This window comes from Cetorhinus maximus, chromosome 7, assembly GCF_964194155.1.
Source record: "Cetorhinus maximus chromosome 7, sCetMax3.hap1.1, whole genome shotgun sequence".
Classification (NCBI taxonomy): Eukaryota; Metazoa; Chordata; class Chondrichthyes; order Lamniformes; family Cetorhinidae; genus Cetorhinus; species Cetorhinus maximus.
The window spans coordinates 73,479,449-73,506,344 of record NC_135885.1 but is presented as its reverse complement, the minus strand read 5'-3'; the positions used below and the strand labels follow the sequence as shown (position 1 = coordinate 73,506,344).

The following is a 26,896-nucleotide window of genomic DNA, read 5'->3' as shown; positions in this document are numbered from 1 at the left end:
CTGGTCCAAAACACAACGAAGACATTGCAAGGCGCTGTGAGTGCCTCTACCAGTGACTGCTCCATGGCCAGCTTTCGCAAGGAGATTGTACAACTTGCCTAGTCATCCAATTGTTCTGCAGTCCATTAAAACACTCGTTAATTTGCAGTCAGTGCCCGAGGGGTGAAACATTCAGGAGCATTTGGTGGCACTTTCATGCCTCTGTGTTGCTTGAGTGGGCAGATAAGCTAGAGGCCTAACTCCAAGCACGTCAATATAGCTGCACATGAACTGTCTCAGCTGTGGAAGAATACTCACTTAATACAAGATTTCCCTAGTGCTTGGTCACTTCCTCCATACTGCCACCCCGGCATGTGCTTGTACCCTGCCATCAGACTGTGCTGCCTTGCACCTCCCACAACTCGCCCCAACCGCAGTGCAACCCTTGCCCCCGGTACCGCACTATCAACCAGCTAGGAAAAAGTGACCTGCCTGTGCCCTTGCCTGAATGCGCTTCTCTGACATTGAATGGGTGACCCTCATGAGCGTTGCACAATGTTAGTGTGCACTCATCTCCGAGTTGCCCTTGAAGTTCAGCGTGCCAGGGTGCATGCCTTTTAAATGCTGTGGTGAAACACGTCAGCGTGCAAACACACTGATATGCCTGGATGATCCAGTGTGGGGGAATGATTCCGGCAAGTAGGGCTTATAATTAGATGCATACATATTAAAATAATGTTCCCGACATGTGGTGGCGGGAAACGTGGCCTGCCATTGATGGATTGAGCGGACGATCGCAAACTGGTTTCAAGATGACGTGAAGCCAATTTTTGACCTTCTCACCATATTGTCCGCTCATGTCCGCCATGATGTCTGATGCCAACAAGGATGGAAAATTCCGGCTCTAATCTTTTCAAGGATGCACCAGGGACAGCACAGGCAGCCACACATTGCTGCATCAGCGAAGTCATGAATGCATTTTTTAAAAGGGCTGGAGAGTTTTCGCAATTTCGAACTGACCCTGATGGCCAGGCTGAAAATTCTGTAGGCTTTGGAGACATTACAGGTTTCTCACTTGTGCAGGGAGTGATAATAGATTGCACACACATGGCCATCAAAGCTCCATCGGACCAGCCTGCAGCCTTTATCAACAGGAAGGGCTGCTACTCAATTAACGTTTAACTATCATACTGCGTATCCTGCAGGTGTGCACCCGTTTCCCAGGATGCACTCACGATGTGTTTGTGCTCAGGCATTTCCAACTGCGATAGTTCTTTGAGCTTCCCACATGACTCAGTGGATGGATTCTCGGTGACATGGAATACCCTCTCAAAACATGGCTTTTAACAACTGTGAGAAACTCTAGCACTGAAGCCAAGGCATGATACAATGCCTGCCGTGGCTCCACCAGGCCTCAATAGAGCACACAATAGACTTGCTAGACCAGGCTTGTCCAACCTTTTCGCATCGGCAATGGTGGTGGCGGGGGGCACATTTCAATTTTTCTCATACTTGAGGGGCCAATGAGCAAATTTCAGAAAAATAACATTTGGCACAACATTAAACATGAATTTCAAAAAAAAACTGTTGACGTATGAAAAGAAACAACTTGCTGAGCAAAAGAAAAATCACAACAATAAATTGATTATTTATTACTAATTTTTTTAAATTAAGGTGACCATTCGAGTGTGACAGAGTGAGAGTGTGTGAGTCCAGCTCACCCCCAGTCTCAGGGTGCTCAATTACTCACCCTCACCACTTTGATGGTGGGTGAGAGTGCCTTTTGGTGTGTGGGGGTGACAGAATGAGAACCCTGAAACTGGGAGTGAGCCAGATGCACTCTCCCCTCCCTCTCACCCCTTCCCCTCTCTTCTCCCTCTCTCTCACACACACACTCACCCCCACCCCCCCCACCCATCTCTCTCGCTCACAACATACACTCACCTACTCTCTCTCTCTCTCTCACACAGACACACACACACTGACCCTCTCTTTCTCTCTCTCTCACACACTCTCTTTCTCTCTCTCAGACACACACACACTCACCCTCTCTCTCTCTCTCACATACAGACACACATACACTCACCCTCTCTCTCAGACACACACACGCTCACTCTCTCTCTCAGACACACATACGCTCACCCTCTTTCTCTCCCACTCTCACACAGACACACATGCTCACCCTCTCTCTCTCTCTCTCTTAGAGATACACGCATGCACTCACCCTCCTACTCTCTTTTAGACAACCACACACCTACCCTCCCTCACTGTCCCACGCACCCACCCTCACTCCTTCACCTACTCTTGCTCCCTCACTCACCCACCCACCTTCACTCACTCACCTACCAACCTCACTCACTTCCCCTCACTCACTCACCTACCACCCTCACTTACCCACCCATCCTCACCCAAACCGGCTGCAGGGGTGGGGAGATATGCTGAGAATGGAAGAGAGGCCTGGAGCATGGCCTGAGGCCTAGTGGCACCTGAAAGCCAGTGCCCACCCAGGGAAATGAAGAGAGCTGGTTGGACACGGGGAGGGACTGGGGAAACGCAGGAGGAACCAGGGGAATGTGCCCAGAGCCAGGGCAAAGTGCCTGGAGCTGGGCCAAAGCACTATAAGCTGGGGGTGGGGAAAGCATGGTGAGCTGAGGCCCCGCATGCTCCAGAGTTGCCAATGTTCACTGTTCCTCCAATCACAGCCTAGTTCTCTTCCATGTTTGCTGCTGATAGGATCAATAGTGAGCATATCAGCAGCAAATGCTGGAGAGAAACAGGCTGTGACAGAAGGAGCTGTCCCCTGCAGAAATCTTCAAACTCACTGACCCGTCATACTGGCATTTTCAACAGATGTTCCAGCAGTCACATGGAGGGGCTTCATGGGCCACAGGTTGGACAAGCCTGAAGCCTGTTCTAGTCCTTTCTGGGGAGCCCTGCAGTATGGCTCAGCAAGGGTCTCGAAGATCATTGTTGTTTGTTGCACTCTTCACAATCTTGTGCAGCGAAAAGCGGAGGCCTGGCCTCCAGCAGTGTCTGCTGTCAAGGCCCTCAGCTCACACAGGACTCTATCAGCTGCTCCAGCTTGGTGATGCGCTCACCAGATTGTGAACCCAAGCAGCATCCCGAACATATTCTCACTGAGTAAGTGTATCTGCATTGGTGGATGGTGCGGGGGAAAGATGTGACGCTGTATCCTCTGAGGCTTGGACACCCTCCTCCTCAGAGGTTTTGCAAGATTCCAGCTAAGGCAGCAACATGTCCCTCCAGCTTCCTGACATCTGCATGGAGAAACACAGGCAATTAGCTTAAAGCCTTGTCAATCACTCCTCCCATCCATGTGTGTTGTGTGCCTCCTTTGTCCCCATAGGCTGATATCACTTTCAAGTCCTCCTCACTCTCATTGCCCATGCCTCTGATCTTTTCATCAGTGATGGTCCAGCTGCCCTGCTCTTTGGCTAGTTCCAGAGTCATCATCTCTGCGAATATCATTGTCTTAAGGCCTGGCACACCACCTCCAATTTTTGCCATTTCTCTGGCATTGTGGGCCCTTTTCTCCTGCAAGCAGAAGGGTAAAGTGAGTCTCCAGACAATGGTCTGTTCTCCCCCTCCTCTCCTGGCATCCCTCAGGACCATAAGCATCCCCCCACATTTCTCTTTCACACACCCACTCACAACAGCCTTGGAACATCCTGTCAATGAGAGGCAATAGCCTTTGACCCACATACAGCCATTCCTCCAGTGATCCTGAGGCATTCCTTTCTTTCTCCCTCCCATTTGATCCCTCCTCCCTTTGAAACCCTCCCATCTTTCCCACCTGTAGCCACATCTGTATATTCTTGACTCACCCTTACAGTTTGCAGCAAGTCATTGACCCATTTGTGATATTGGATCCAGTCCCAATTCTCAAAATTCTCAAAAAATAATCAATGCGGGCCTCAATAATATATAACGCATTCCGGGGATGCCTGGAGGAGAAGCTGCAGGGAGGCATTGCTGAACCGTAGAGCCATTTTTTTTGAGACTTTGTCATTTCCAAGCTTGATGACTCTTGTCTCAGGATCTTCTCATATGGGGCTGAATCTTCGGCTCAGCGAGCGGGGGCGGCGTCCGCTCTTCGAGGCGTAAAATGACGCGGGCTGATGTCGGGCGTGCATCCCAATGTCACGGCGCGTCATTCAGACTTTCAGTTCGGCAGGCGCGCACCCGAGTCGGCTGCACGCCCGCCAAACTGGCAAAGGCCTATAAAGGCCATTTAACTCTCAATTAAAATAATTAACGGAGCTGCCTGTCCAACCTTCAGGTTGGCGGGCAGGCAAAGAGCCTAGGCAGCCTTCACATTTTTCATTGAACCTCATCCGCGGTTGGGATGAGGTTCCATGAATGATTTTAAACGTTGACGATTTTTATTGAAATTAATGCCCATGTCCCAGCTCATGTGACAGTTTCACATGAGGGGATATGTCATAAAAATTTCCTCGCCACTTTATTAAACTTTTTGTACTTAAAGCTAATCTCCCTGAAGAACCCCTGTGCCTCAGGGAGTTTTCTGTGCTCTTTCGCGCGCATGTAAAATGGCGGCGTGGACCCGTTCGGGGGCGCCGATTGGGTCCATACCCGCACGTGTCCACTCCCGCTCCGCCCGCCGACAGACAGAAAATTCTGCCCATTGTGCTCACTGACAATTTTGTTTATGTGGCTCTCATTTGAGGATCAATACCTTGCCTTTCAAAATCTTTTGCTTTGCAGCTGAAAGCTGATGTTATTCTATTCATCTGAAGCTGATATTATGTACTTTCCAAATGCCAGATGCACAGAAATCACTGCAGCCAGGCCTGGCTGGCATTTAAAAATGGTGCCAGACCATGTGATGCCAGCAGCTCCATCCATGTTTTCCATCCCATGATGCAGCATATAGAGAATGTTAATTGGCCAGCAACTGTGTGATGCATTTGGACGGCCAGTCCTGCTCTGAGTGGCATTGCCACTCACTTCTAAGTCTGCTGCCTGGATCTGCATCACTCTAATTAAATATGTCCTTTGGACTTCCAGAAGGTATTCGATAAAGTCCTTTGTAATAGACTGCAACTACAGGAAAGCTGATGGAATTGAAGGCAAATTATTGAACTGTTCAGAAAATTGGCTGAGCAGCTGGAGACAGAGAGTAGGAATAATATGACTGGTGGCATCCTACAGAAAGCTCTATTGGAGCTTCAACTATTCTTTGTATTTATTACCAACTCGAATAATGGGATACTGAGCCACATATCCAAGTTTGCAGATGACACAAAGATAAGCAGCCTGGATGGAAGCATAACATTACAAAGATACATTAATAGGATAAATGAATGGGCAAAACTGTAGCATATTGATTTCAGTAATGGCAAGTGTGAGGTCATCCATTTTGGAGCCAAAAAGGATAAATCTGAGTGTTTTCTTAAAGGTGAAAAGGTAAAAGCAGTAGAGATCCAAAGAGACTTAAGGGTCATTTGCATAGATGATTAAAACGTCATGAACGGGTACAAAAATAATCAAAAAGGCTAATGGAATGCATGAATAACAAACTTGTTATTGCATAGACCACGATGCCATAAGCTGTCACAACCCTATACTTGGAATAAAGGAAACAATTAAACTGCCCTCCCTAGCAAAGTGAAAGTGTGCCAATTTCTTTGAGTTAATCTTAAAATTTTATTTTTGAGAATTTTGATGTAATGTTTCTACCGAATTAACAAGAAAGCACAGTAAATATATTACCTTACAATAAGCAAAAGTAACATTATAGGATATGACAGAACCATTTTCCAGTAGTCTAATGGCATTATTTCTTCTATTTTGGTCAATATCCAAGGTGGAATTGCATGTGTAGTAATGCTAATAGTTAGGTTCTGCTTGACAGATTATTTAGCTATACTTATTTCTTTCCATTTATATCTGAGAACAAAGATATAGTAGATGGAATTGAAACCAGAAAAACAAATAATTTTCGAGTCCACATGACTCTGAAGAAGAGTCATATGGACTTGAAATGTTAACTCTGTTTCTCTCTCCACAAATGCTGTCAGGCCTGCTGAGTTTTTCCAGCATTTTCTGTTTTTATTTCAGATTTCCAGCACCCGCAGTATTTTGCTTTTATAAACAAATAATTTTATCTGACGATAAATTTTCTTTTTGCTATTTAGAGTCAATGACTGCATTCTGCGGGTGAATGAATTTGACGTATCTGAAGTGTCACACAGTAGGGCTGTAGAGGCCTTGAAAGAAGCTGGTTCAATTGTGCGACTGTATGTGCGTAGACGAAGGCCTGTTTTGGAAACTATTACAGAAATAAAACTCATAAAAGGACCCAAAGGTAATCTTCAGTTAAGCTGAAAACAAATACAGGAAGCATGATTTTAAAATGAAATCTTGAAGCCTTATAAATGGAATATATTAAAACTTGTTGAATAGTTTGAATTTATTTTTTCTATGTAGATCGAATGTACCTGAAATGAGTTCTTAAAGTCTTGTGTAACTTTATGATGTTTGTAAGCATCAGTTTGTCACCTCTAAACCCCAAATGTTTGTATTGGAATGTTGTTGTATTTTTTCAATGCCGGTCTCTCCTGAGAGAATGGAATATCTTTGTTAAAGGACACACTGAAAAGTGTACATGTCCTTGTCGGCCCAATTAGGACCATGCACCTTTTCAGACAGCCTTTTCAAAAATGGCTTATTGTTGTCTGAATTAAATTTACTGTGTATTTTATGTATTGAATCTATGCAGAGATAATGCTGGTTTCAATGTATGTAACAGGTTTTATTCACAGTGCTTTAAAATTCTTCGACATGCTTCCAGCTCTAGTTTCCAGCTCTTTCTACAGCTTTGTTTACTTTCCTTTGAGTCCAAATTTATGCTTAACCAATCAAGCATATTAAGCATCAGTGTTCAACAGACATACATGATCAAACACAGAAAAATTGAACACAATGGGCAAAATCTTGTGCTCTCGCTGCTGGCGAGCTTGGAGGCAGAAGGAGCATGTACTTAGGCAGGGTGGTGACATACCCAATCCCTGCTGCCTTCCCGCCTCTGTCCAAATTAAGTTCTGGGCGGGAAGGCCCATGGTCAACCTTCCTGCCCTGCTGCCAGTTGAGGCTCTTAAGTGGCCAATTAAGGGCCTCATCCCGCCACCACTGGGATTAACCTACCTGCAGGCAGGCCTTTCAACCTGCGGCGTTCACGACTGCTACTACCCTACGGGCAGCTTGTCACCTCTGGTGGGGGAGGGGGTGGGGGGTGGGGGGTGTTCTTCAATCAAAGGCACTCAATGCCTGATCGAGGGGCTGGACATTTGGAAAGGGGAGGGTCATGGAGAGCCAACTCTCTACCCTTGCTCCCAACACCCCTGCCCTCCTGTTCCCCAGACTCACCACATGAAATGACCCCCTCACTCCCCTCCTACCCCCTCACTCCTCTCTCCACCCCTCTCCCCCACGCCCCCACCCCACATAACTTACCTTTGTCCTAGTTTGCTCCACTGTCCTGGGACTCTGGGGAGGTGTTCTTCCGACAGCAGCCATGGCCTCCTCTGTGGCGCTGCTGAGTGCAAGAGCTGCCAGCCCCTGCTTGGCCAGCAGCTCTTGCCAGGCAAGACTTCCACCCCCAGGGACCTCATTCCAGAGGAAGGATTGCCGCTGGCCTCTCCACCGCCTGATTGTTATGTGGTTTGGCAGACCTTTCAGGAATGAGGCAGTGCGGGTCTCTCGCCGGCTCTCCAGCTGGCAGGCAAGATGCCCGATGCCTCAACAAGATTCTGCCCTTCATCTTTACCCCCTGTAAAACTGAAGACCTTAATTTATATTAAACCATCCTAAACTACAAACTTATGTATATCAAGTTATTTCTTAGAGAAAACTGACAAGCTGAACTCTAAGTACAGAAGTAGTCTTTGCTAAAGGTCACTGATGACTACGCTGAGATCTTCAAATTTGAGGTGTTTATATATGATCAACTCGATTGCATGAACCTGCAAGATACTCAACCTCGAAGTTATACTGATGAAGATAATCTGACCATCTGTAGATGCGTTGAAGTCGATGACCAGATCCTGACGTGGCTAACAATGTAGCCGGTGCTTGGTGATCAGAGCAGAGAGTGAATTTTCTGCCATATATATCTCTATGGTAATGTTCACATACATAGATGCAGGCTAGTGCTTCCTGCTCTCCAGTAGAATATTTGCATTCAGTTTCCCACATCAAGCATGACGCATAAGCAATTGGTCATTTGCTTCCTTTAATGTACTGTAAAAGTACAGCTCCAATTGCATTTCCTGATGCATCTGTTGTGGTATATGTTTGTGCACGTGGATTGAAATGCGCAAAGACTGGTGGAGATGCTATCTTCACCTTTAACGTATCAAATATTGTTTGCTTTGCGATTGTCCATTTCCATTGCGCATCTTTGCGCAGTATCTTCTGAAGAGGCTGCGTGATCTCAGCATATATAGGAATGAATTTGTGATAAAGTTGTGTAGGGGGTGGTTCTGTGTGTCAGTTTCACCTCTGACTTCTGAGTGGTTCAAATTGCTCCCACTCCCTGGGTTCTAGACCTTCGACTTATTTGGGGGTTGTAACAAAGTGCAGCATACAACTGGTTTTGGTGCAAGAAAAATTGAGTTTATTGAAGTCACAAATGAATTTATAACATTAGGATTACACTGAGATTATACAGACTTACAAATGACACTTAGTTAAGAATGGGGAACTCATGGCATAACGAGGGAAAAATCACGCTGCTAATCCACTTTCCCTTGTCCCACCCCCAAGACCTAACTAAACTGAACTAGGAGAGGTCAGGGATCATGCCCACCAACCCAGGGTTCCTTGACAGTTCGAAATCCAGCCAGGTAAGCCGGTTGCAGCTTTGGGGTACACTCTTTGTGTCCTCTGGGGCCTGCCGTCCCCATGTTGTCCTGGTCTGTGGAATCTGTGAAGGTTCTTCAGTTGAGTGGAGGATACGGTTGTGGGTGGTCGATCTTTGTGGAGGGCTGCGGTTGCGGCCTTGTTGTCTTCGGTCGAGCCTGCCACCCCGTGCCCCTCGCCGTGATGTTGCCTGCGGGCCTGCAAAACCTCCAGATCTTCTTGCTTAAAGTCTGTTTCAACCGCTCCCAACTGCTCACTGCCTGCTAGCTGGTTTCCTTCTCTCTCCTTCGTAACTGACTGCCCAGTTATACTGTCTTTCGAATTTCTTATCGGAATCCAAATCAAGGTTAGTTCTTTGTTTGACTTTGGTGAGCTTCCCCCGGTAATTGTTATCTCGTTATTTTTGATGGGCTCGCATGATGTTCATCATTGTCTTCCTGCCTAGTAATTAGTTTTGAACTGAAAGCCATTGTATGTGTGGAGTATTGATGGATTTGCATAATTGAATTGATTGTGCCTTCCTGCCTTAGTAGTTAGTAGCGATTATTTATGCAAGGTTTTGATGGGCTTCAATTTCGTGTGAGGTGAAGTCTTTCTCTGGGTTGATTGTATTAAAGGGAAGAATGCGTATTCTGTCTCCTCTCGTTGTCTGGTTTCAGGCAGAACAATCCTCGCTCCACTCAATAAGCCCGGGCATGTGCAGCCCCAGGCCTTCATGGGCCCAGCCTCCTGTCTGCAGGGTTTTACACTTAACTCAGCAGTTTAAAAGTCCAAAAGTCATATCCTTGTTGATGATATTAAAAATGTGGGAATTTTGAGATCCCTTCTGTTGGTAGTACCGAGGAGTGATGCCCACTCTTTCAAGTTAGACAGGGTCGGAAGTGCATAAATGGCTTTGATATTGTCATGTGTAGGCTTTACTCCAGCTGCTAGAAAGTCCCCTAGGAAATCAATCTTGTATGCCGCGAATGTGCATTTATCCTTGCTGGACATCAAATTGTGTTGTGCAAGTCAAGTGATCACCGCTGATAACTGCGAATTGTGCTCTGCTTTGTCCTTTCCATGGACAACGACATCATCAAGTCAGTTGAGAATCCCCTCAACACCTGACAAGACTGAGGAAATTATCTTTTGGGATGCGTTCGGTGCTGAACTTAATCCATAGGGCATTGTGTGGTACTGAAGCACACCTTCATGAATAACAAAATCTGAGATAATTGTCTGTGCTCTGCTAGTGGCATCTGAGATGGCTCCATCGCATATAGAGCTTTGTGAAGACTGTGAAGTCATGAAATACTGTTGATGGTTTTTGGATTGTAGGAAGTGGATGACAACTTTGTTGACCACCTTAAGGTCGATGCATAGTCTAATTTTGCCATTTTTGAGTCATGCAATAATTAGATTTGATATCCATGGCAATGAGTCAATTCACTCAATGATATCATCTGCTTCTAGTGATTTCAGCTCCTGGGGCACTTCGGCACAGATTGCAAATGGCAACCATCTCAAATTGCACAAAACTGGTAAAATTGAAGTATTTATGAGAGGAACATGACAGTATCCCTTGATCATCTTGAAATCAGTTAATAAGGAAGGATATCGGCATGTATAGTCTGTGTGAGCGATCACGTTAACGTGTGCTAAGTGGGGTCTGTGAGTTTAAATCCAAGCCTACCAAAAAGGTTTACCCCCATAAGACTTCTGCCTTCAACTACATAGAACATGAATCTGTCTTGGATGACATTTTTGTAGTGTTCTGGAACTGTGATTGTTCCCAAAACCGGAACAATTGAGTTGCCGTAAGCTTGAAGAATCTGTCTCATGAATGAGAGAAAGTTGCGAAAAATAACAATGGTAGAATTTGTCGCTCAAAGTAGATGTTTCCCACCAACATCGATGAGGAGCAACACTGAGATGCCCACTTGATCTTGATCTTGACTGAGAAATCCTTAAAATGACCTGGTGCCTTACAATTTATGATAGTATGTACATGGCGTACCTCATTCTCAGGAAGACAGTCCCCCATGTGTTGAACCAACAAAGTCCTCTTGTTTTATTTGCACACCTTTGCGAAGTGGTTCTACTTTGAGTGTGAGTTATACTTTTCCTCCTCAAGTTGGACATGGTGTTGTGAATTGATGAGCACTTCCACAATTTAGGCATGGTTTTGAAGACATCTGTCCGTGATGGGGTATTGTTGATGAGACAACTGGTGTCTCTTTGTTCATAACCCTTGCAGTGAGCTGATTGGGAAAGCTGTGTCTGCAACCCTGAGTCTGAGGGTGTACCTCTTGGAATCAAACATGGCAGATTTGATTTGGACTGTAAGATTGTGGCTTTTTCCAAAGCTAAATTATCATCCTCCATGAAGAGACATTTCCTAATACATGGATTTAAAGTGTTTTCAATTAATTGATCATGAATTAGTTTGTTGGCTGGTGTGCCAAATTTGCATGTGCAGCCAACTGTCGCAACACTGCCGCACATTGTTTAATGGGCTCACCATTTCCCTGGTATCTCCGGTGGAATGTATGTCATTCGATCGTCAAATTTTCTTTAGCTCAAAGTATTTTTCAAGACCACTTACTACCATACCAAATGTAGACATGTCTTCTGTAAGCTGTTCAAATATTCACTGGCCTTCTGCTCTGTGATAATGGATGAGCATCACCTTGCTGCATATCACAGCTACATCTAGTCTGCCATCCTTGTAGCGACCAAATAGATCTTGAACCCCAAAATCCAACTATCATTCAGTATGGGTGGCTCTCCCAGTGTAGAAAGGAAAGATGCTGGGACTGGTAAAGTTAAGTTTTTCTTGACCATCCTCATTGCCACTTTATTGTATATTTTATATATCAGATCTATGCAGAGATGACACTAATTTCTATGTATGTAACAGGTTTTATTCAGTGTTTTAAAATGTCTGCTACATACTTCTAGCTCTGGCTTCCTGTTCTTTCGGCAGCATTTTTTTACTTTCCTCTGAGTTCACACCCAGGCTTAACCAATCAAACACAGTAAGCATCAATAGTCAACTGACACACAATCAAACACAGAACAGTTGGACACTACAAAATGGACAACTATTGCCTATTTATCTGTGTCCATACATTCTACTTTATTTGTCACCTTAACTCAACTTAACACCTTAACTTTGGTTTGCCTTATAAACTGATAGGTAACTGACTTATTATCTTTACTATCACTATTAAAATAAGTCATGAAAAAATACAGGTTTGAGAGTACACACTGAATTTTAATTCATTAACATCCCTCAAATGTTTGTTGGAATTTTTAGTAATATATTGCAATATATGCGTGTTATCCTTTATATATTTGATTCCAATTTTATCATTATTTTATTTGCAAGTATTATTTAATATGTAAAGTACTCCTGATATGTGTTCAATGGTCTAACACTTTGACATGTTGGGAAATATCAAATATTTATGCCTCACTAGAGAACCTTTGAAATTCAGCAAGATATTTCAGTCTAATTGAATGCAGAGTGAAATGCCTCCCCAGTGTGGATCAAACAAATCATTTCACATGAAAAAAAAATTAAGTTATACCAGTTTTGTGAAAATTAATGCTGAACACCATTCAATCATGGTGCAATTTAGACAGAATTTCTCAGTAATTACAGGAGGTACAAATCTATTAGAAATGTTAATACATGTAGCATTAATAAATACTTAGTACTCGAATTAATGTGTACCAATTTCAAAGTATGTTATGAGGCTCCCTGATTATGCCTTATCTATCAATTGGTAGTAAACATAATTAAAAATATATATTTTTGTTAGTGGGCAGAATCGTCCAAAATTTGCACTAAGTGTGGTAGGGGGCAGGTAAAAGGACGTTTTACCTGCCTGCCGCAATGGCGGCTTTTCACACTGTCACGATTCACTGGGGATAGTGCGCTGTAATATCAAGCCCCGCTGCTCCCCGAGCCACGACAAATGTGAAAAGTTTGATCAAACCATCAGATTGCCCTACGTAACTGCTTAGTTTAGGTTAACAGAATACAAGCACTAGGTTTTCAAATTAATAAATAAATAACTGTTTATTGAATAAACTGTCATTAACCAGTGGAAAAAGAAAGAAATATGAACTGTTAATTTCTAACCCTATAACCTAAATTCTACCCCTTCTTAAATCCCTACACACACACATACAAGTAACACAAGACACACAAAAATATGGATTTTAAGGTTGGGATATAACAGTTCAATAGCACCAATTACGGAGTATAGGATTTGATGGGTTGATTTTGATCGATGTCTTCCAAATTCCTTTCAGTTCCTGTTGATGACATGAAGTGCTCTTCCAGCACTTTCGGTATTTAGTTCACTGGTTGAGTACTTGCCTTTCAATGTCTCTAACAGTGATTTTCCCCTTTTGCCTCTTGACAGGGGTTTTTAGAGAGAGAGAGCAGGTTATAGAGATATGAGAAGGAAAAGCTAGCTAGCTATTATTGTGGAATTACTGGAATCTTCCACACACAGGAGAAAGAGGTTTTAGGTCTTGTTCCTTTCAGGCTAGGAACTACTCTGCTGCATTGCTCTCATATAAACCCTGGTCAGCTGGTCAGGAGCAAATTAAAACATTGCCAGGCAGTTTCCCATTAGACTAGACTCCTCCTCAGCACCACCCTGTCTTTCATCGCACACTCTGTTTCAAGGCAGCAACATTGTATATTTCCCTCACACTGTTTCAGTAGACATGTCTTTCAAATTGCAGCCATTGTAATTTTAGTCCACAGTCCAACAGAACTAAAAGATATGTTCTTTACAACAGTCCAACAGAAATAAAAAGATATGTTGTTTACAATGGCATTTTGTACCAAACCCGCTGCATTAATTATGCATTCCTGGGAAACGTGCCATTTCCATGGTGGGTGGGCTCGTTTTCACCTGCCACACCATCACCTCACTGCTTCATCACATCAGCCGTCATATTTAAAGCCCAGCCATGCGCACACATCTCATTACTTCCAGCCCAGGACTACTGCAGGGAAGATGCCCATGAGAGGCAAAAAGACTGCAACACCCAGGTTTAATGACGTGTCACTGGAATGCTTTTTGGGTGCCCTGGAGGCCTGCCGTGATGTCCTCTATTCTCGCTCTGGCCGCAGGATGGGCAGCGGCTTGACCAACCAGGCTTGAGAGGCGGTGGCTGTGGTGGTCAGCACCAACGCCCTTCAGAAAAGAGGACAGCCTCCCAGTGCTACAAAACGATGAATGATCTCCTCTGTTCCACCAGGGTAAGTCACTTTTCTCATCACTCTCAACTCACACACTCACAAACCCATTACACATCCACAGGGCCCTCACTCACTGCCAGTTCAAAGGACATCACAATTCACTCTCTCACATATGCCCTCATTGTCCTCATTCCATCCATGGGACCACTCACTACCCACACATGCCAGGCATACTTATTATCTAAACTGGCAGGCGTCCTGCTTACACTTTCTCCATCTCTATTCATGCAGGACAAGCTGGCACACAACAAGAGGGAGAGGTCACAAACCGGTGGAGGAATGCCTGAAATCAAGGCCCTCAAGGGCTTTGAAAACAGAGCCATCCAGCTGGTCAACAAGGATCTGGACCATTCCTGTGCTGACGGTGAGGTCAGTGGTGCTCTACCAAGTGAGGATCCAGCAGTGCAACATCCATCAGACAACCATGCTGTGAGTGATGAGTCCTCTTTCACAGGCCACTGCCATACATTAATTGCTTCCACAGCAGGTCTGTGAAACAGCCTATGGAGTCCATGACCCAGGGCCTCCAATCAAGCCCTGAAGAAACCTCTGAAGAGGAACTTGGAGGCACCCTCCTTGAAGTCCTATCACAGCGCTCACCCACACCCTCCACCAGTGCAGAGAAACACACCTCAGTGGGACGTAGCTTTACAGTAGCCTCGGGGTCTCAATCTGGCAAGCACATCGCACTGTCTGATCCACAGCAGGTGGTGGCAAGCACTTCGCAGGTGTCCGGCACGTGGAGGACTGCTGGAGGCCCTAAATTTTCTGAGTCCGAGTCAGATGACATGCCTCTGGACTAGGTCATGTCACAGTTGCTGGAGCTGCAAAGGGAAGCTTGGGAACATCAGGAAGGGATGTCCGCTGCACTCCTCAGATTGCAAGGCACGATGGAGGGGTCCATCCACCTTCAGGCTGAAGTGATAGTGCCAGCATGCCAATGCACCGAGGTCAACACTGGTAGGATGGCTTTGGTCCAGGATGCCGCTGTGCGGGCTGAACTCTCTAATTGGTGCCATAATTGGCCTTTAACAGTGAGTATGTGAGCGGGGTGGGGAGCAGTTCGATCTCACTCCAGCTACCCTTCTCCTCAAGGAGTCAGCCTGGGGTCCTTGGGCACCCATTGAGAGGAGGGTCAGCAGATGTTCCCCCAGGGCCATCTATCCATCCAGGTGATTCCAGGAATGTCCACTCCATCCGGGTCCCCTCTTCCTGTGACCTCAGAGGCTCCAGCTCTTTAGGCTGCGGAGGGCACCACTGCCACACAGCAGGACCCTGAAAGCAGGTCTCGGCCATCTAGAGGACGTCTGTAAAGGTCCTCATAGACAAGGGCATAGCAGTCAGCAGGCTGCCCCCACCTGCACTGTGGATGTCCGGGGAGCACCAAGACATAGTGGCATGGTTAGGAAAGTTAAGAAGAATTAGTTGCACAGCCTGGGTTTGGGTATTAGTCACTTGTACATAATGTTCGCTATTGTCAATAAACTCCCAAGAATGTCTCCCTGCCTATGATTCCTTGTTCTGTTGAGCAATGTTCGTGTCACTCAGATGTGAAACATTTCTGCACAAGATAAAGGTGGGTGTCTCAGTCCAGAGGCTCTCCCCTTTGCTTTGTACAGCCTTATGACCAAGATGGTGGTCCAGCCTTACACTTCCTGGACACTTTACTGATGCCTGCACCTCAACGGTGCTTGTCATTGCTGCCAGAATGTTGTGGGCATGCGTCATTCTGTCTGTGTGCTCTCAGCACCTTTGAGGTGAGGCTGGCCCCCATCTCTTTAGCATCTGTGACCAGTGACGCTGTGCTCCTGAATGTGTCAGGTTTTGAAGATGGACAAAGGATCAGGTGCTTTTAAAGCTTCATGGCTGTGTCTCTATGATATGACTCTGATCACAGAGCACAAGTGAGCTGCTCTCAGCCAGACAGGAGTTAGACATTCTCGGAGGCTATGTGAAGATCTATGGAGTGTCCTCACTGCATGTCGTCATCATCATCCTGAAATCGAGCCGACTATTAGGGCCTCCGCTGCATTTCCATGACAGGATCATTCTCACAGAGGGTATGTGCGTTGCATAAGCCAGACTGGAGTAAAACATTCATAGATGCAATGTGAGAATCTGTGGTGTCTCCTCAATGCATGTCGTCCTTCACAAATCTAGCAGTTATGAGGACATCCTGAGTGTGCTTGCCTTGTCTGGCCAGTGCAACGGCCTCATCCCTGTTATCGCCACCTTTGAAGACCTCATCACCCTCATCCCCCTCATCCCCATCGGCATCCTCCTCATCGGAGGAGACCTCCATCTCCTCCTCAGCCAGCTCCTCTCCCCGTTGCAGCTCCAGGTTGTAAAGGGTGTAGCAGGCGATGACAATGCATTACACTCTCTGTGGACTATATTGCAGAGCTGCACCAGACTGGTCCAGGCACCGGAACCTCATTTTCAGCATTCCGATGGTTTGTTCCACCAAGTTGCGAGTTGCAGCATAAGCCTCATTATATCTTCGCTCTGCTATAATCCCGTGCTGCTGCACAGGTGTCATTAGCCACCTCCTGTGCGGGTAGCCCTTGTCCCCGAGGAGCCTTCTCTGCAGTCTCTGTGGACCCTGGAAGACTTCAGGGAACTGTGACCAAGTGAGAATGTAGGAGTTGTGCACACTTCCTGGAAACCATGCGCAGACCTGCAGGATGCATTTGTGGTGGTTGCACACCAGCTGCACATTCAGCAAATGGAATCCCTTGCAGTTGACATAGTTAACCGCTGTTGTGATGGAGATCTGAGCTCCACATGAGTGCAGCTGATGACACCCTGCACCTGTGGGAAACCCGATATCTGGGCAAATCCATTCGCTCTTGCATCCTGACTGTCCTGGTCCCGGGTGAAATGCACAAATTTGTGTGCCCTTGCGAAGATGGCATCCGTGACCACATGGATGCATTTGTGGGTGTAGGCTTGTGATATCCCACTGAGGTCACCTGTGGAGCCCTGAAAGAAGCCACTGGCATAGAAATCGAGCGACGTGGTCACTTTCACGTCCACTGGCAGTGGATGTCCTCCATGTCCCCGTGGTGCCAAATCCTGTAGTAGCTGTCAGATGCAACTGACCAGTTCCTAGACATGCGCATTCTTCAGCGACACGGGTTGTCAGTCATCTGCAGGAACGAAAGGAAGCTCCTATAGACCCTGGATCTTGTTAGCCGCCAACCAGCAAGAGCTCACTGTGGCTCTTTGGCAGATTGTGCGGGAGACCCAGGTGCTCCTTCTTCCAGAGAGTGCTGCTCCTCTCTCTGAACAGCCAGGCACCTCAGTCGCTCCCTTCTCCGTCGTCTTTGCTCTCTGTACACCACGAGGCATACAGCTAGTTCACCAGGCTTCATGATCCTGATGTACCCCTCCTGCAGGATGAAAGAGAAAGACACCTGGGTTAGCATGGGTGTACTAAGAACCTGTCCTGCTTAAGCCTTAAGGCATCCCAGAGAGTGCTGGCCACCACTTGGATGGCGCTGCATGCCCAAAACCCCACCCACTCTGTCCCACTCTACCTGGCCGATTGGCGGTAGCTTTGCCGATTGGACTGTATGCTGTGCTCTCAGCTCAGGCCTAGGCATTCTCTTAGCTTGGACCAAGGGGGAGACTGGTCCAAACTGGGATGATGACGTTGCAAGGGCCTGAGCACACCTCTAACAATGACTTCTCCATGGCCAGCTTTAGCAAGGAGATTGTACAATGTGCCCAGTCATCCAGCTGTTCTGCGGTCAACCAAAACGCTTATTACTTTGCAGTCTGTGCCCAAGGGTTGAAAAGTTCTGGGGCACTCGGTGACACTTTGATGCTCTGCGTTTCTTGAGTAGGCAGAGAAGCTAGAGGCCCAACTCCAATCATATCAATGTGGCTGCGCCTGAACTGTCTCAGCTGCAGAGAAATGGCCACTTTATACAAGGTGTCCCTATTGCGAGGCCACTTCTCTCGCCCACTTGCCCCCCCATCCCATACATGCTTGTGCTCTACCTTCATCTGCAGGGGAGCCTTTGCCCCCTCCACCAAAGTCGCTTCAACCGTAGGGCAGCCTTTGCCCGCCCACACCACGCAACCCCCCACCCCAACCAAGTCACCTCAACTGCAGGACAGCCCTTACTCCCCCCGCCCCCCACCAACGCACCTCAACCTTGAAGACCAACAGGCGACCCGGGCGAGTGCTCTGCAACATTGCTGTGCACTCACCTCCGAGTTCCCTCAAAGTGCAGCCCGCCAAGTGCACGCCTTTTATATGCTGTTGTGAAACACGTCGACATGCAATCACGCTGATGCGGGCGCACAATCCAGCAGGGTGGGACAATTCTGGCGGGCTGGCCGTATATGCTGATGTAGAACAATGAGGTTCCTGACGTCCGATGGCAGGAAACATGGCCTGCCATCGACAGGCGGAGCAGACAATTGCAAACTGGTTTCACAACCTCGTAAAACCGATTTTTGGCCTTCTCGAAATATTGTCTACTCATGCCACCGAATATGCCCAACTGCAGCAGGCATGGAAAAATCCCAGCCAGTGGCTCATATACCTTTAGTTCCAAATTATACTCGTGTACCACTGATGTTGAGGTTATCAAATACAATGATATGATTTAGCCCCTCACCTGGATTTTGTAGTAAACCTAGCGGTGAGGCTATCACTGCTCAGCACTATTAGTGAGTAAATAAAACAGCAGCTTCCAGTGACTGCACATGCACAGTTAAATAAGGAAAATCAGGAAATCAAGAAATTTCAGTCCAGTCGTCCTGCTTCTCCAGAAGCTTCACTATAACCATATCTTGACAAGAGATTCAGCACTCAAACATGTGGAAGGGCATGAAGTTGTGAACTTCCATGATAGATACATTCTAAACGTGCCTGAAGAAAGTAGAGCTTGTCCATTCCAGTGTAAGTAAATTTTTTATGACGTGATAAGTCATATGACCATACGAACATACAAATTAGGAGCAAGAGTTGGGTATTTCTCTCCTTAAGCCTGCTCCGACATTCAATAAGATCATGACTGATCTGATTGTGGCCTCAACTCTTCATTCCCACCTAACCCCGATAAGCTTTGACCTCATGGTAAGTCAAGAATCTGCCTACCACTGCAAATGATCCTGCCTGCACCGCCCTCTGGGGAAGAGAGTTACAAAGACTCACGACCCTCTGAAAGTAAAAAATCTCCTCACCTCTGTCTTAAGCTGATCACCCCTTATTTTTAAAACTGTGTTCCCTAGTTCTAGTCGCTCCCACAAGGGAAAACATCCTTTCAACATCCACTTAAGCCCCCCTTGGGGCCTGAATCTTCTGGTTTGCGTACAGGAGTGGGCCCTGCTCGCCGACGCATAAAATGATGTACGGTGACATCGGGCGTGTGTCATTCCGATCTTCAGTTCGGGGGGTGCGCATCGGAGTTGGCTGCGCGGCCACCGAACTGTCAAAGGCCTATTAAGGCCATTTAAAAACTAATTGACATAATTAACAGGGCTGCCCGTCCAACTTTAAGGTTGGCGGGCAGGCAAAGAGCCCAGGCTGCCTTCGAATTTTCATGAAACCTCACCCAAGGGCGGAATGAGGTTTCATCAAGGCTTTATAAATTAAATAAAAAATTTTATTAAAATTCATTGACATGTCCCAGCTCATGTGACATTGTCACATGAGGGGACATGTTCTGGATCATTTTTTTTGCTCTATTCCAATTCTTCATAATCAAAATAATCTCCCTGAGGCACAGAGCTGCCTCAGGGAGATTTTTGTGCACGAAAGTGTGCAGGCCCTGACTCTTCCTCCTCCTCCCGCCCGCACAGGGAGTGCTCAGTGCTCCCGGGTGCGCGTCATGCTGGGCGGGCTTTAGTTGGCCCGCCCATGTAAAATAGCGGTGCGCAGCAAATCACGGGCAGAGATCAGATGCGTGCATGGCCACACACGCTCCCGCTCAGCCTCCCCGACGGGGAGAAAATTCTCCCCTTATACGTTTCAATAATGTCACCTCTCATTTTTCTAAACTACAATGGCTACAGGCCCATACTGTCCAACCAAGGATGTTCTTGCTATAGAGGGAGTGCAGTGAAGGTTTACCAGACTGATTCCTGGGATGGCGGGACTGACATACGAGGAGAGATTGAGTCGGTAAGGATTATATTCACTGGAGTTCAGAAGAATGAGGGGGATCTCATTGAAACCTATAAAATTCTAACAGGACTAGATAGGGTAGATGCAGGAAGGATGTTCCCGATGGTGGGGGAGTCCAGAACCAGGAGTCATAGTCTGAAGATATGGGGTAGACCATTTAGGACTGAGATGAGGAGAAATTTCTTCACCCAGAGAGTGGTGAGCCTGTGGAATTCGCTACCACAGAAATTAGTTGAGGTCCAAACATTGTATGTTTTCAAGAAGGAGTTAGATATAGCTCTTGGGGCAAAGGGGATCAAGGGATATGGGGAGAAAGCGGGGGCCGGCTATTGTGTTAGATGATCAGCCATGATCACAATGAATGGTGCAGCAGGCTCGAAGGGCCGAATGGCCTACTCCTGCTCCTATTTTCTATGTTTCTATGTTACTCATAAGATAACACCCACATCCCAGGTATCAGTCAACTGAACGTTCTCTGAACTGCTTCTAAAGCAATAATATCCTTTTTCAAATAAGACCAAAATTGCACTCAGCACTCCAGATTGGTCTCACTGCTGTAAAACCTCCCTACGTTTATATGCCATTCACCTTCAATAATTACCAACATTCCATTTGCCTTCCTAATCCCTTGCTGTACCTGCATACTAACATTTTGTGATTCACGGGCAGGATTTTCCCATCGGCGAGCGGGGGGGCGGGGCCCGCTTGCGACGCGTAAAATGACGTGCGGTGACATCGGGCGGAACTCATGACATCACCGCCCTCCATTTAAATTTTCAGGTAGGCGGGGGCACAGCAAAATCAGCTGTGCGCCCGCTGACCTGTCAATGGCCGATTGAGGCCATTGACAGAGTCATTGAAGCAATTAATGGACCTGCCCATCCAACCTTAAGGTTGGCAGGCAGGCCAGGAACCCTGGCGGGAATTATAAAAAGCATGAAACCTCATCCATGGGCGGGATGAGGTTTCATGTAGGTTTTAAAAAATTTAATTCAAGTTTTTGAAAAAGTTATGGACATGCCCCAACTCATGTGACAGTGTCACATGAGGGGACATGTCAGGGATTTTTTTTTTTCTATTAATATTTTTTACTGTAGAGAAGATCTCCCTGAGGCAGCACTTAGCCTCAAGGAGATGAGTGCGCTCTTTCGTGCGCATGCGTGAAAGAGCGCACTCTCAGGTTTAGGGATTCCCTCCCCGCCCGCACAGGGAGCGCATAGTGCTTCTGTGAGGACGTCACGCTGGGCGGGCCTTAATTGGCCTGGCCACTTAAAAAGGTGGCGCGCCCCCAATTGGGGGAGCCGATCGGAGGCCCGCCTCCGCGCGCCCGCACTTCAACTTCGCCTCCAATGGGGGGAAAATCCTGCCCCATGTACCTGGACATCCAAAGCCCTCTATATGTCAGAGTTCTGTAATCCGCCTCCATTTAAATAATATGCTGCTTTTCTATTCTTCCTGCCATAGTTAACAATTTCACATTTTCTCACATTATACTCCATCTGCCAAATGTTTGCTCATTCACTTAACCTATCTATATCGCTTTGGAGCCTCCTTGTGTCCTCTTCACAACTTACTTTCCAATCTATCTTTATATAATCATCAAATTTAGCAATCATACATTTGGTCCCTTCATCCAAGTCATTGATATAAATCGTAAATAGTTGAGGCCCCAACACTGATCCCTGTGGCACTCCCTGTGTTATCACATCTTGCCAACTGAAAAATGACCCATATAGGCCTACTCCCTGTTTCCTATTAGCTTGCCAATCCTCAATCAATGCTAATATGGCACCCCCTACGTCATGAGCTCTTATTTTGCATAATAAACTTTGAAATGCCTTCTGTAAATATAAGTACAGCACAACCCCTTTATCTATGTTGCTTGAAAGAACTTTAATAAATTTAATAAAGGAATAGAATATAAAAATAAGGAAGCGTTGTTGCAACTGTACAAGGCATTGGTAAGATCGTACCTGGAGTACTGTGCACAGTTTTGGTCCCCTTACTTAAGGAAGGATGTAGTTGCATTGGAGGTGGTTCAGAGGAAGTTCACTTGATTGATTCCAGAGTTGCGGGGCTTGTCTTATGAGGAGAGATTGAGCAGTTTAGGCCTATACTCGCTAGAGTTTAGAAGGATGAGAGGAGATCTAATTGAGATATATAAGATGCTAAACCCTTTTAGACAAAGTAGACGTGAAGCGGATGTTTCCCCTTGTGGGGCATTCTAGAATGAGAGGCCATAGTTTTAGGCTAATGAGTGGTAGATTTAAATCAGAGATGAGGAGGAATTATTTTTCTCAAAGGGTCGTGAATCTGTGGAATTCACTACCTCAGAATGCAGTAGATGCCGGGACGCTGGATAAATTTAAGAAGACGATAGACAGATTTTTAATTAGTTAAGGGTTGAAAGGTTATGGGGAGAGGGCAGGAAATTGGAGCTGAGGCCAAAATGAGATCAGCCATGATCGTATTGAATGGCGGGGCAAGCTCGAGGGGCTGAATTGCCTACTCCTGCTTCTAGTTCTTATATTAGTCAAACATGATTTCTCTTTCACAAATCCATGTTGACCCTGCCTGATTGCTTTGAGATTTTCTAAGTGCCCCGCTATAACCTCCTTAATAATAGATTCCAGCATTTTCCCTATGACAGATGTTTAGCTAACTGGCCTATAATTTCCTGCTTTCTGTCTCCCTCCTTTCTTGAATAGAGGAGTCACATTAACTATTTTCAATCTGATGGGACCTTTCCAGAAACTAGGGAATTTTGGAAAATTAAAACCAATGCATCTACTATCCCAACAGCCATTTCTTTTAAGACCCTAGGATGAAGTCCATCAGCCTTTAGTTCTAATAATTTTTTCAGCATCCTTTCCCCGGTGATTGTAATTATTTTAAGTTCCTCCCTCCCTTTCACCCTCTAATTCACAATTACTTTTAAGCTGTTACTCCTATCCTTTACAGTGAGGACAGAAGCAAAATATCTGTTCAATTCATCCACCATTTCCATAGTTTCCATTATTAGTTCCTGAGGCTCATTCTCTAGAGGACCAACGCTCCCTTTGCTTACTCTTTTCCTTTTCAAATACCTGTAGAAACTCTTACTATCTGTTTTTATATTTCTAGCTAGCTTTATTTTTTAAAATATTTCTCATGCTCTAATTTCTCCCTCCCTATTAATCCTTTAGTCATTTTCTGCTGTCCTTTGTGTTCTGTCCAGTCTTTTGACCTGCTACCTGCTACTATTTGCAGAATTATATGCTTTTTCTTTCAATTTGATACTATCTTTAACTTCCTTAGTTAGCCACGGATGGTGCATCTATCTCTTAGAGTATTTCTTTCTCACTGGAGTGTATCTATTCTGAATATTCTGAAACATCTCCTTAAATGTCTGCCACTGCATCTCTACTGGCCTATCCCTTAATCTAGTTTCCCACTTCACTTTAGCCAGCTCTGTCTTCATGCCCTCATAATTGTCCTTATTTAAGTTTAAAACGCTAGTCTTAGATCCACTCTTGTCTCCATCAAACTGATTGTGAAATTCAATCATATTATGATCATTGCCAACCAGAGCACCTTCACTATGAGGTTATTAATTAATCCAGTCTCATTGCACATTACCAGATCTAGTATAGCCTGTGCTCTGGTTGGCTCTTGAACGTACTGCTCTAAAAAACTGTCCTGAAAGCACTCTGAGCTCATGATCCAGGCTCCCTTAGCCAATCTGATTCTAAGTCAAAATTACTGCAATTGAGTGTTGTTTGCCAAACCTTTATTAATGCAAAATCAGGGCTGCAATGTTTCCTACACCATAGAACTATTTTAATTGTAGTAAAGATCTATAAAATTATATGATCATAAATTTTATCCCATTATTTAAGTCACTCTCTTTTTAAGCAGAGCTTGAAGGGGAAAAATATAAGGACTTCTTGTTGACAGCCTTTAAAAAGAAGCCATTAAGATCAATTAAATCGTATCTAATTGATATATAAATTCTTCACAAATAATCCGTGTTAAAATAGTACTTTGTATTTAACATAACTTTAAATAATTTTTTTTATTGAGATAAGATCAAAATCATAATTTTTGGATATGCAATATAATTGAACTAACATTGTAGTGTTACATTGTTCTGCGTTTAATATGTGTGATTGTTAACTATTGACGTTCACAGTGCTTGATTGGTTAAGCCTGGGTGTGGACTCAGAGAAAAGTAACCAAAGCTGTAGAAAGAGCTGGAAGCTAGAGCTGAAACATGGAGTAGACATTTTAAAGCACTGTAAATAAAGTTCCTACATACAAGTAAACTAGTGCCAACTCTGCATTGCTCTGATATATATTAAATATACAACGTATTTATGGGAAACAGCGTAAATTGCAGTAATTGTATATGCTAAACAGTGTCTTTGTTTATACTGTAGGATTAGGATTCAGTATTGCTGGTGGTGTGGGTAACCAGCACATCCCAGGTGATAACAGTATATATGTTACAAAAATAATTGATGGAGGAGCTGCGCAGAGAGATGGAACATTACAAATTGGAGATCGACTCCTTATGGTAAGAAATAATATTTTTGTAAAATTTTATTATATTATGAGCTTTGTGTGAAATCACGTTAAGTATGACATAAGAATGCATTTTTACATTTAGTGTTGCAAAACTAATAAGATTAGGAGGCAACTGAAGGCTGGATTTTTTTTCTCGTAATTTGATCCCCTCCTCTTGTGAAGGTCCAAACTCAAGTTAAAGACAAAAACAATTTTAATTTGTGTAACACCTTTTACATCCTCAGAACATGTCAAACCCTATCACAGCCAATGCAGTAGCCAAGATCCCACAGCAGCAATGGGAGGAATGACCACATTATATGCTTTGGTGGCGTTGGTTGAGGTATAAATGATGTCCAAGTTTAGAATATGATTCCATAATCATTGACAATCTTTCAGTGTCTTGCCCAAATTGCCTTTCTCTTGGGCTGTTAATTGGTTTGAGGTGACACTTCCTCTCCCAGAGGAAGACCCTCCTCTGAGAACTGCTGGCCAATCACATAGCTGGCAGCTCTCTGGTCCCAGCAGTGTCACCGGGAAATGTGGCCAGTCCCCTATGGTGATCGTCGATGGACCCAGATGTAAAGGTAAGCGGGGGATGGTATTGTGGGCCCAGACTGGCAGGCCCTGGCAAAGTCGGGAGTGGGTGTGGTGATGAGGGGGCATTGGGGGGGCCAGGGTGGACAGGGTAGGGGGGTAATGCAGTGTTGGGAAGACCTTTGGGAGGGCTTCCAATGTGCACAGAGGACCTATAAAGGAAGTACTATCCTCTTTGCCCGGCCACCAGCCCAAGCAGTGAAAGCTGCCGGGTTGCATACTTGGCGCTGACCTCCTCCTGCCCCATTAAAATCCCAGTAGCCTTAAGAGGAGGCTTTTAAGTAACCATCAATTGCCTTAAGGGGAGGTGGGCCACCAGATGCCTACCCCACCATGGGTAAAATTGCATTGGGGGTAGGGGTGGGTGGGTAGGTGCCAACAACTGCATCCAAGGCATTGTGCCTAATTTTACAGTCTCCTCCACCTGTTAACCTGCCCCAGGGAGCTGTAAAACTGGCCAATGTGTTGTATTTTTCCACTGATCCATTTGGATAAAGCCCCAGATGCTGGAGCTACTCCAGAAATTTCTTTTAAAGTAAGATGGATTCTTCTATTGTTAAGCTTGAAACAGTGGTCTTTATTGTCTTGCATGGTATGCAAGTTCAGTAAGGAATTTTATTTTGCCTGTTTGTACCTTATCATAAAATGCAGCACAAATAAATAAATATAGTTAAGGAGATGATTCAATTTCAATATTGAACATATCTCCGGAAATGGTCACACAATTATGTCTTTTTAAAAAGGTAAATAACTACAGCTTGGAAGAGATAGCACATGAAGAGGCTGTAGCGGTACTGAAACACACAGCAGATGTGGTCTTTCTTAAAGTTGGAAAACCTACAACTATTTACATAAATGACCCTTACGGACCTCCTGATATCACACACTGTAAGTGGATTTTTTTTTTACCAGTTTAAATCATGACCTTGTGTTTTAACTCTGTTTGTTCAGCATTTGTTACTCAGTTACTACCATTAATTCTCTGTTATTAACTTCATTAGCAACATTATTTAGCTATTTTTCCATAGCATAGCTTTTTTAATGATATACTTTTGCCATCAAACTGTTTCCTTCCAAGGTCCCTTTTAAAAATTTGTGCTTCTAAGATTTGCAATTAACTTTTTTTTTTAGCATTTTATTCTTTTGGGGCGCGGAAACTGGGCAGTTATGACATCAGAGAGTATGCCTAGGAGGATGGCAGTTATAGAACATTGGAATGAAATAGATGAAGATGCAATTCTTCAACCAGGGTGATTCAATGATGGTGCTAATTCAGCTGCCGCATACTTACTTTCTGGCTCAGGAATGTCTCTAAACTGACACAAGACCTTCAGAGAGATCATTTATCACCTGTTATTTACACTTTTACAGAAAAACAGAAAATGCTAAAGTAACCAGGGTATTTTTAATAACAGTTTGATTTGAAATAAGGTGCAGCTGAAGACATTTAGGACCTGGTT

General features: G+C 45.1%; 1 protein-coding gene across 1 annotated transcript in view; it reads left to right on the top strand.

Annotated features, from left to right (window-relative positions):
- Positions 1-26,896, top strand: part of LOC144682415 (disks large homolog 2-like) — a 1,267,833-nt gene that overhangs the window by 796,440 nt on the left and 444,497 nt on the right. The window contains exons 11-13 of the mRNA XM_078544824.1: positions 6,159-6,328; positions 24,713-24,849; positions 26,180-26,324. Coding sequence (XP_078400950.1) covers positions 6,159-6,328; positions 24,713-24,849; positions 26,180-26,324 — 452 coding nt within the window. The remainder of the gene's footprint in view (positions 1-6,158; positions 6,329-24,712; positions 24,850-26,179; positions 26,325-26,896) is intronic.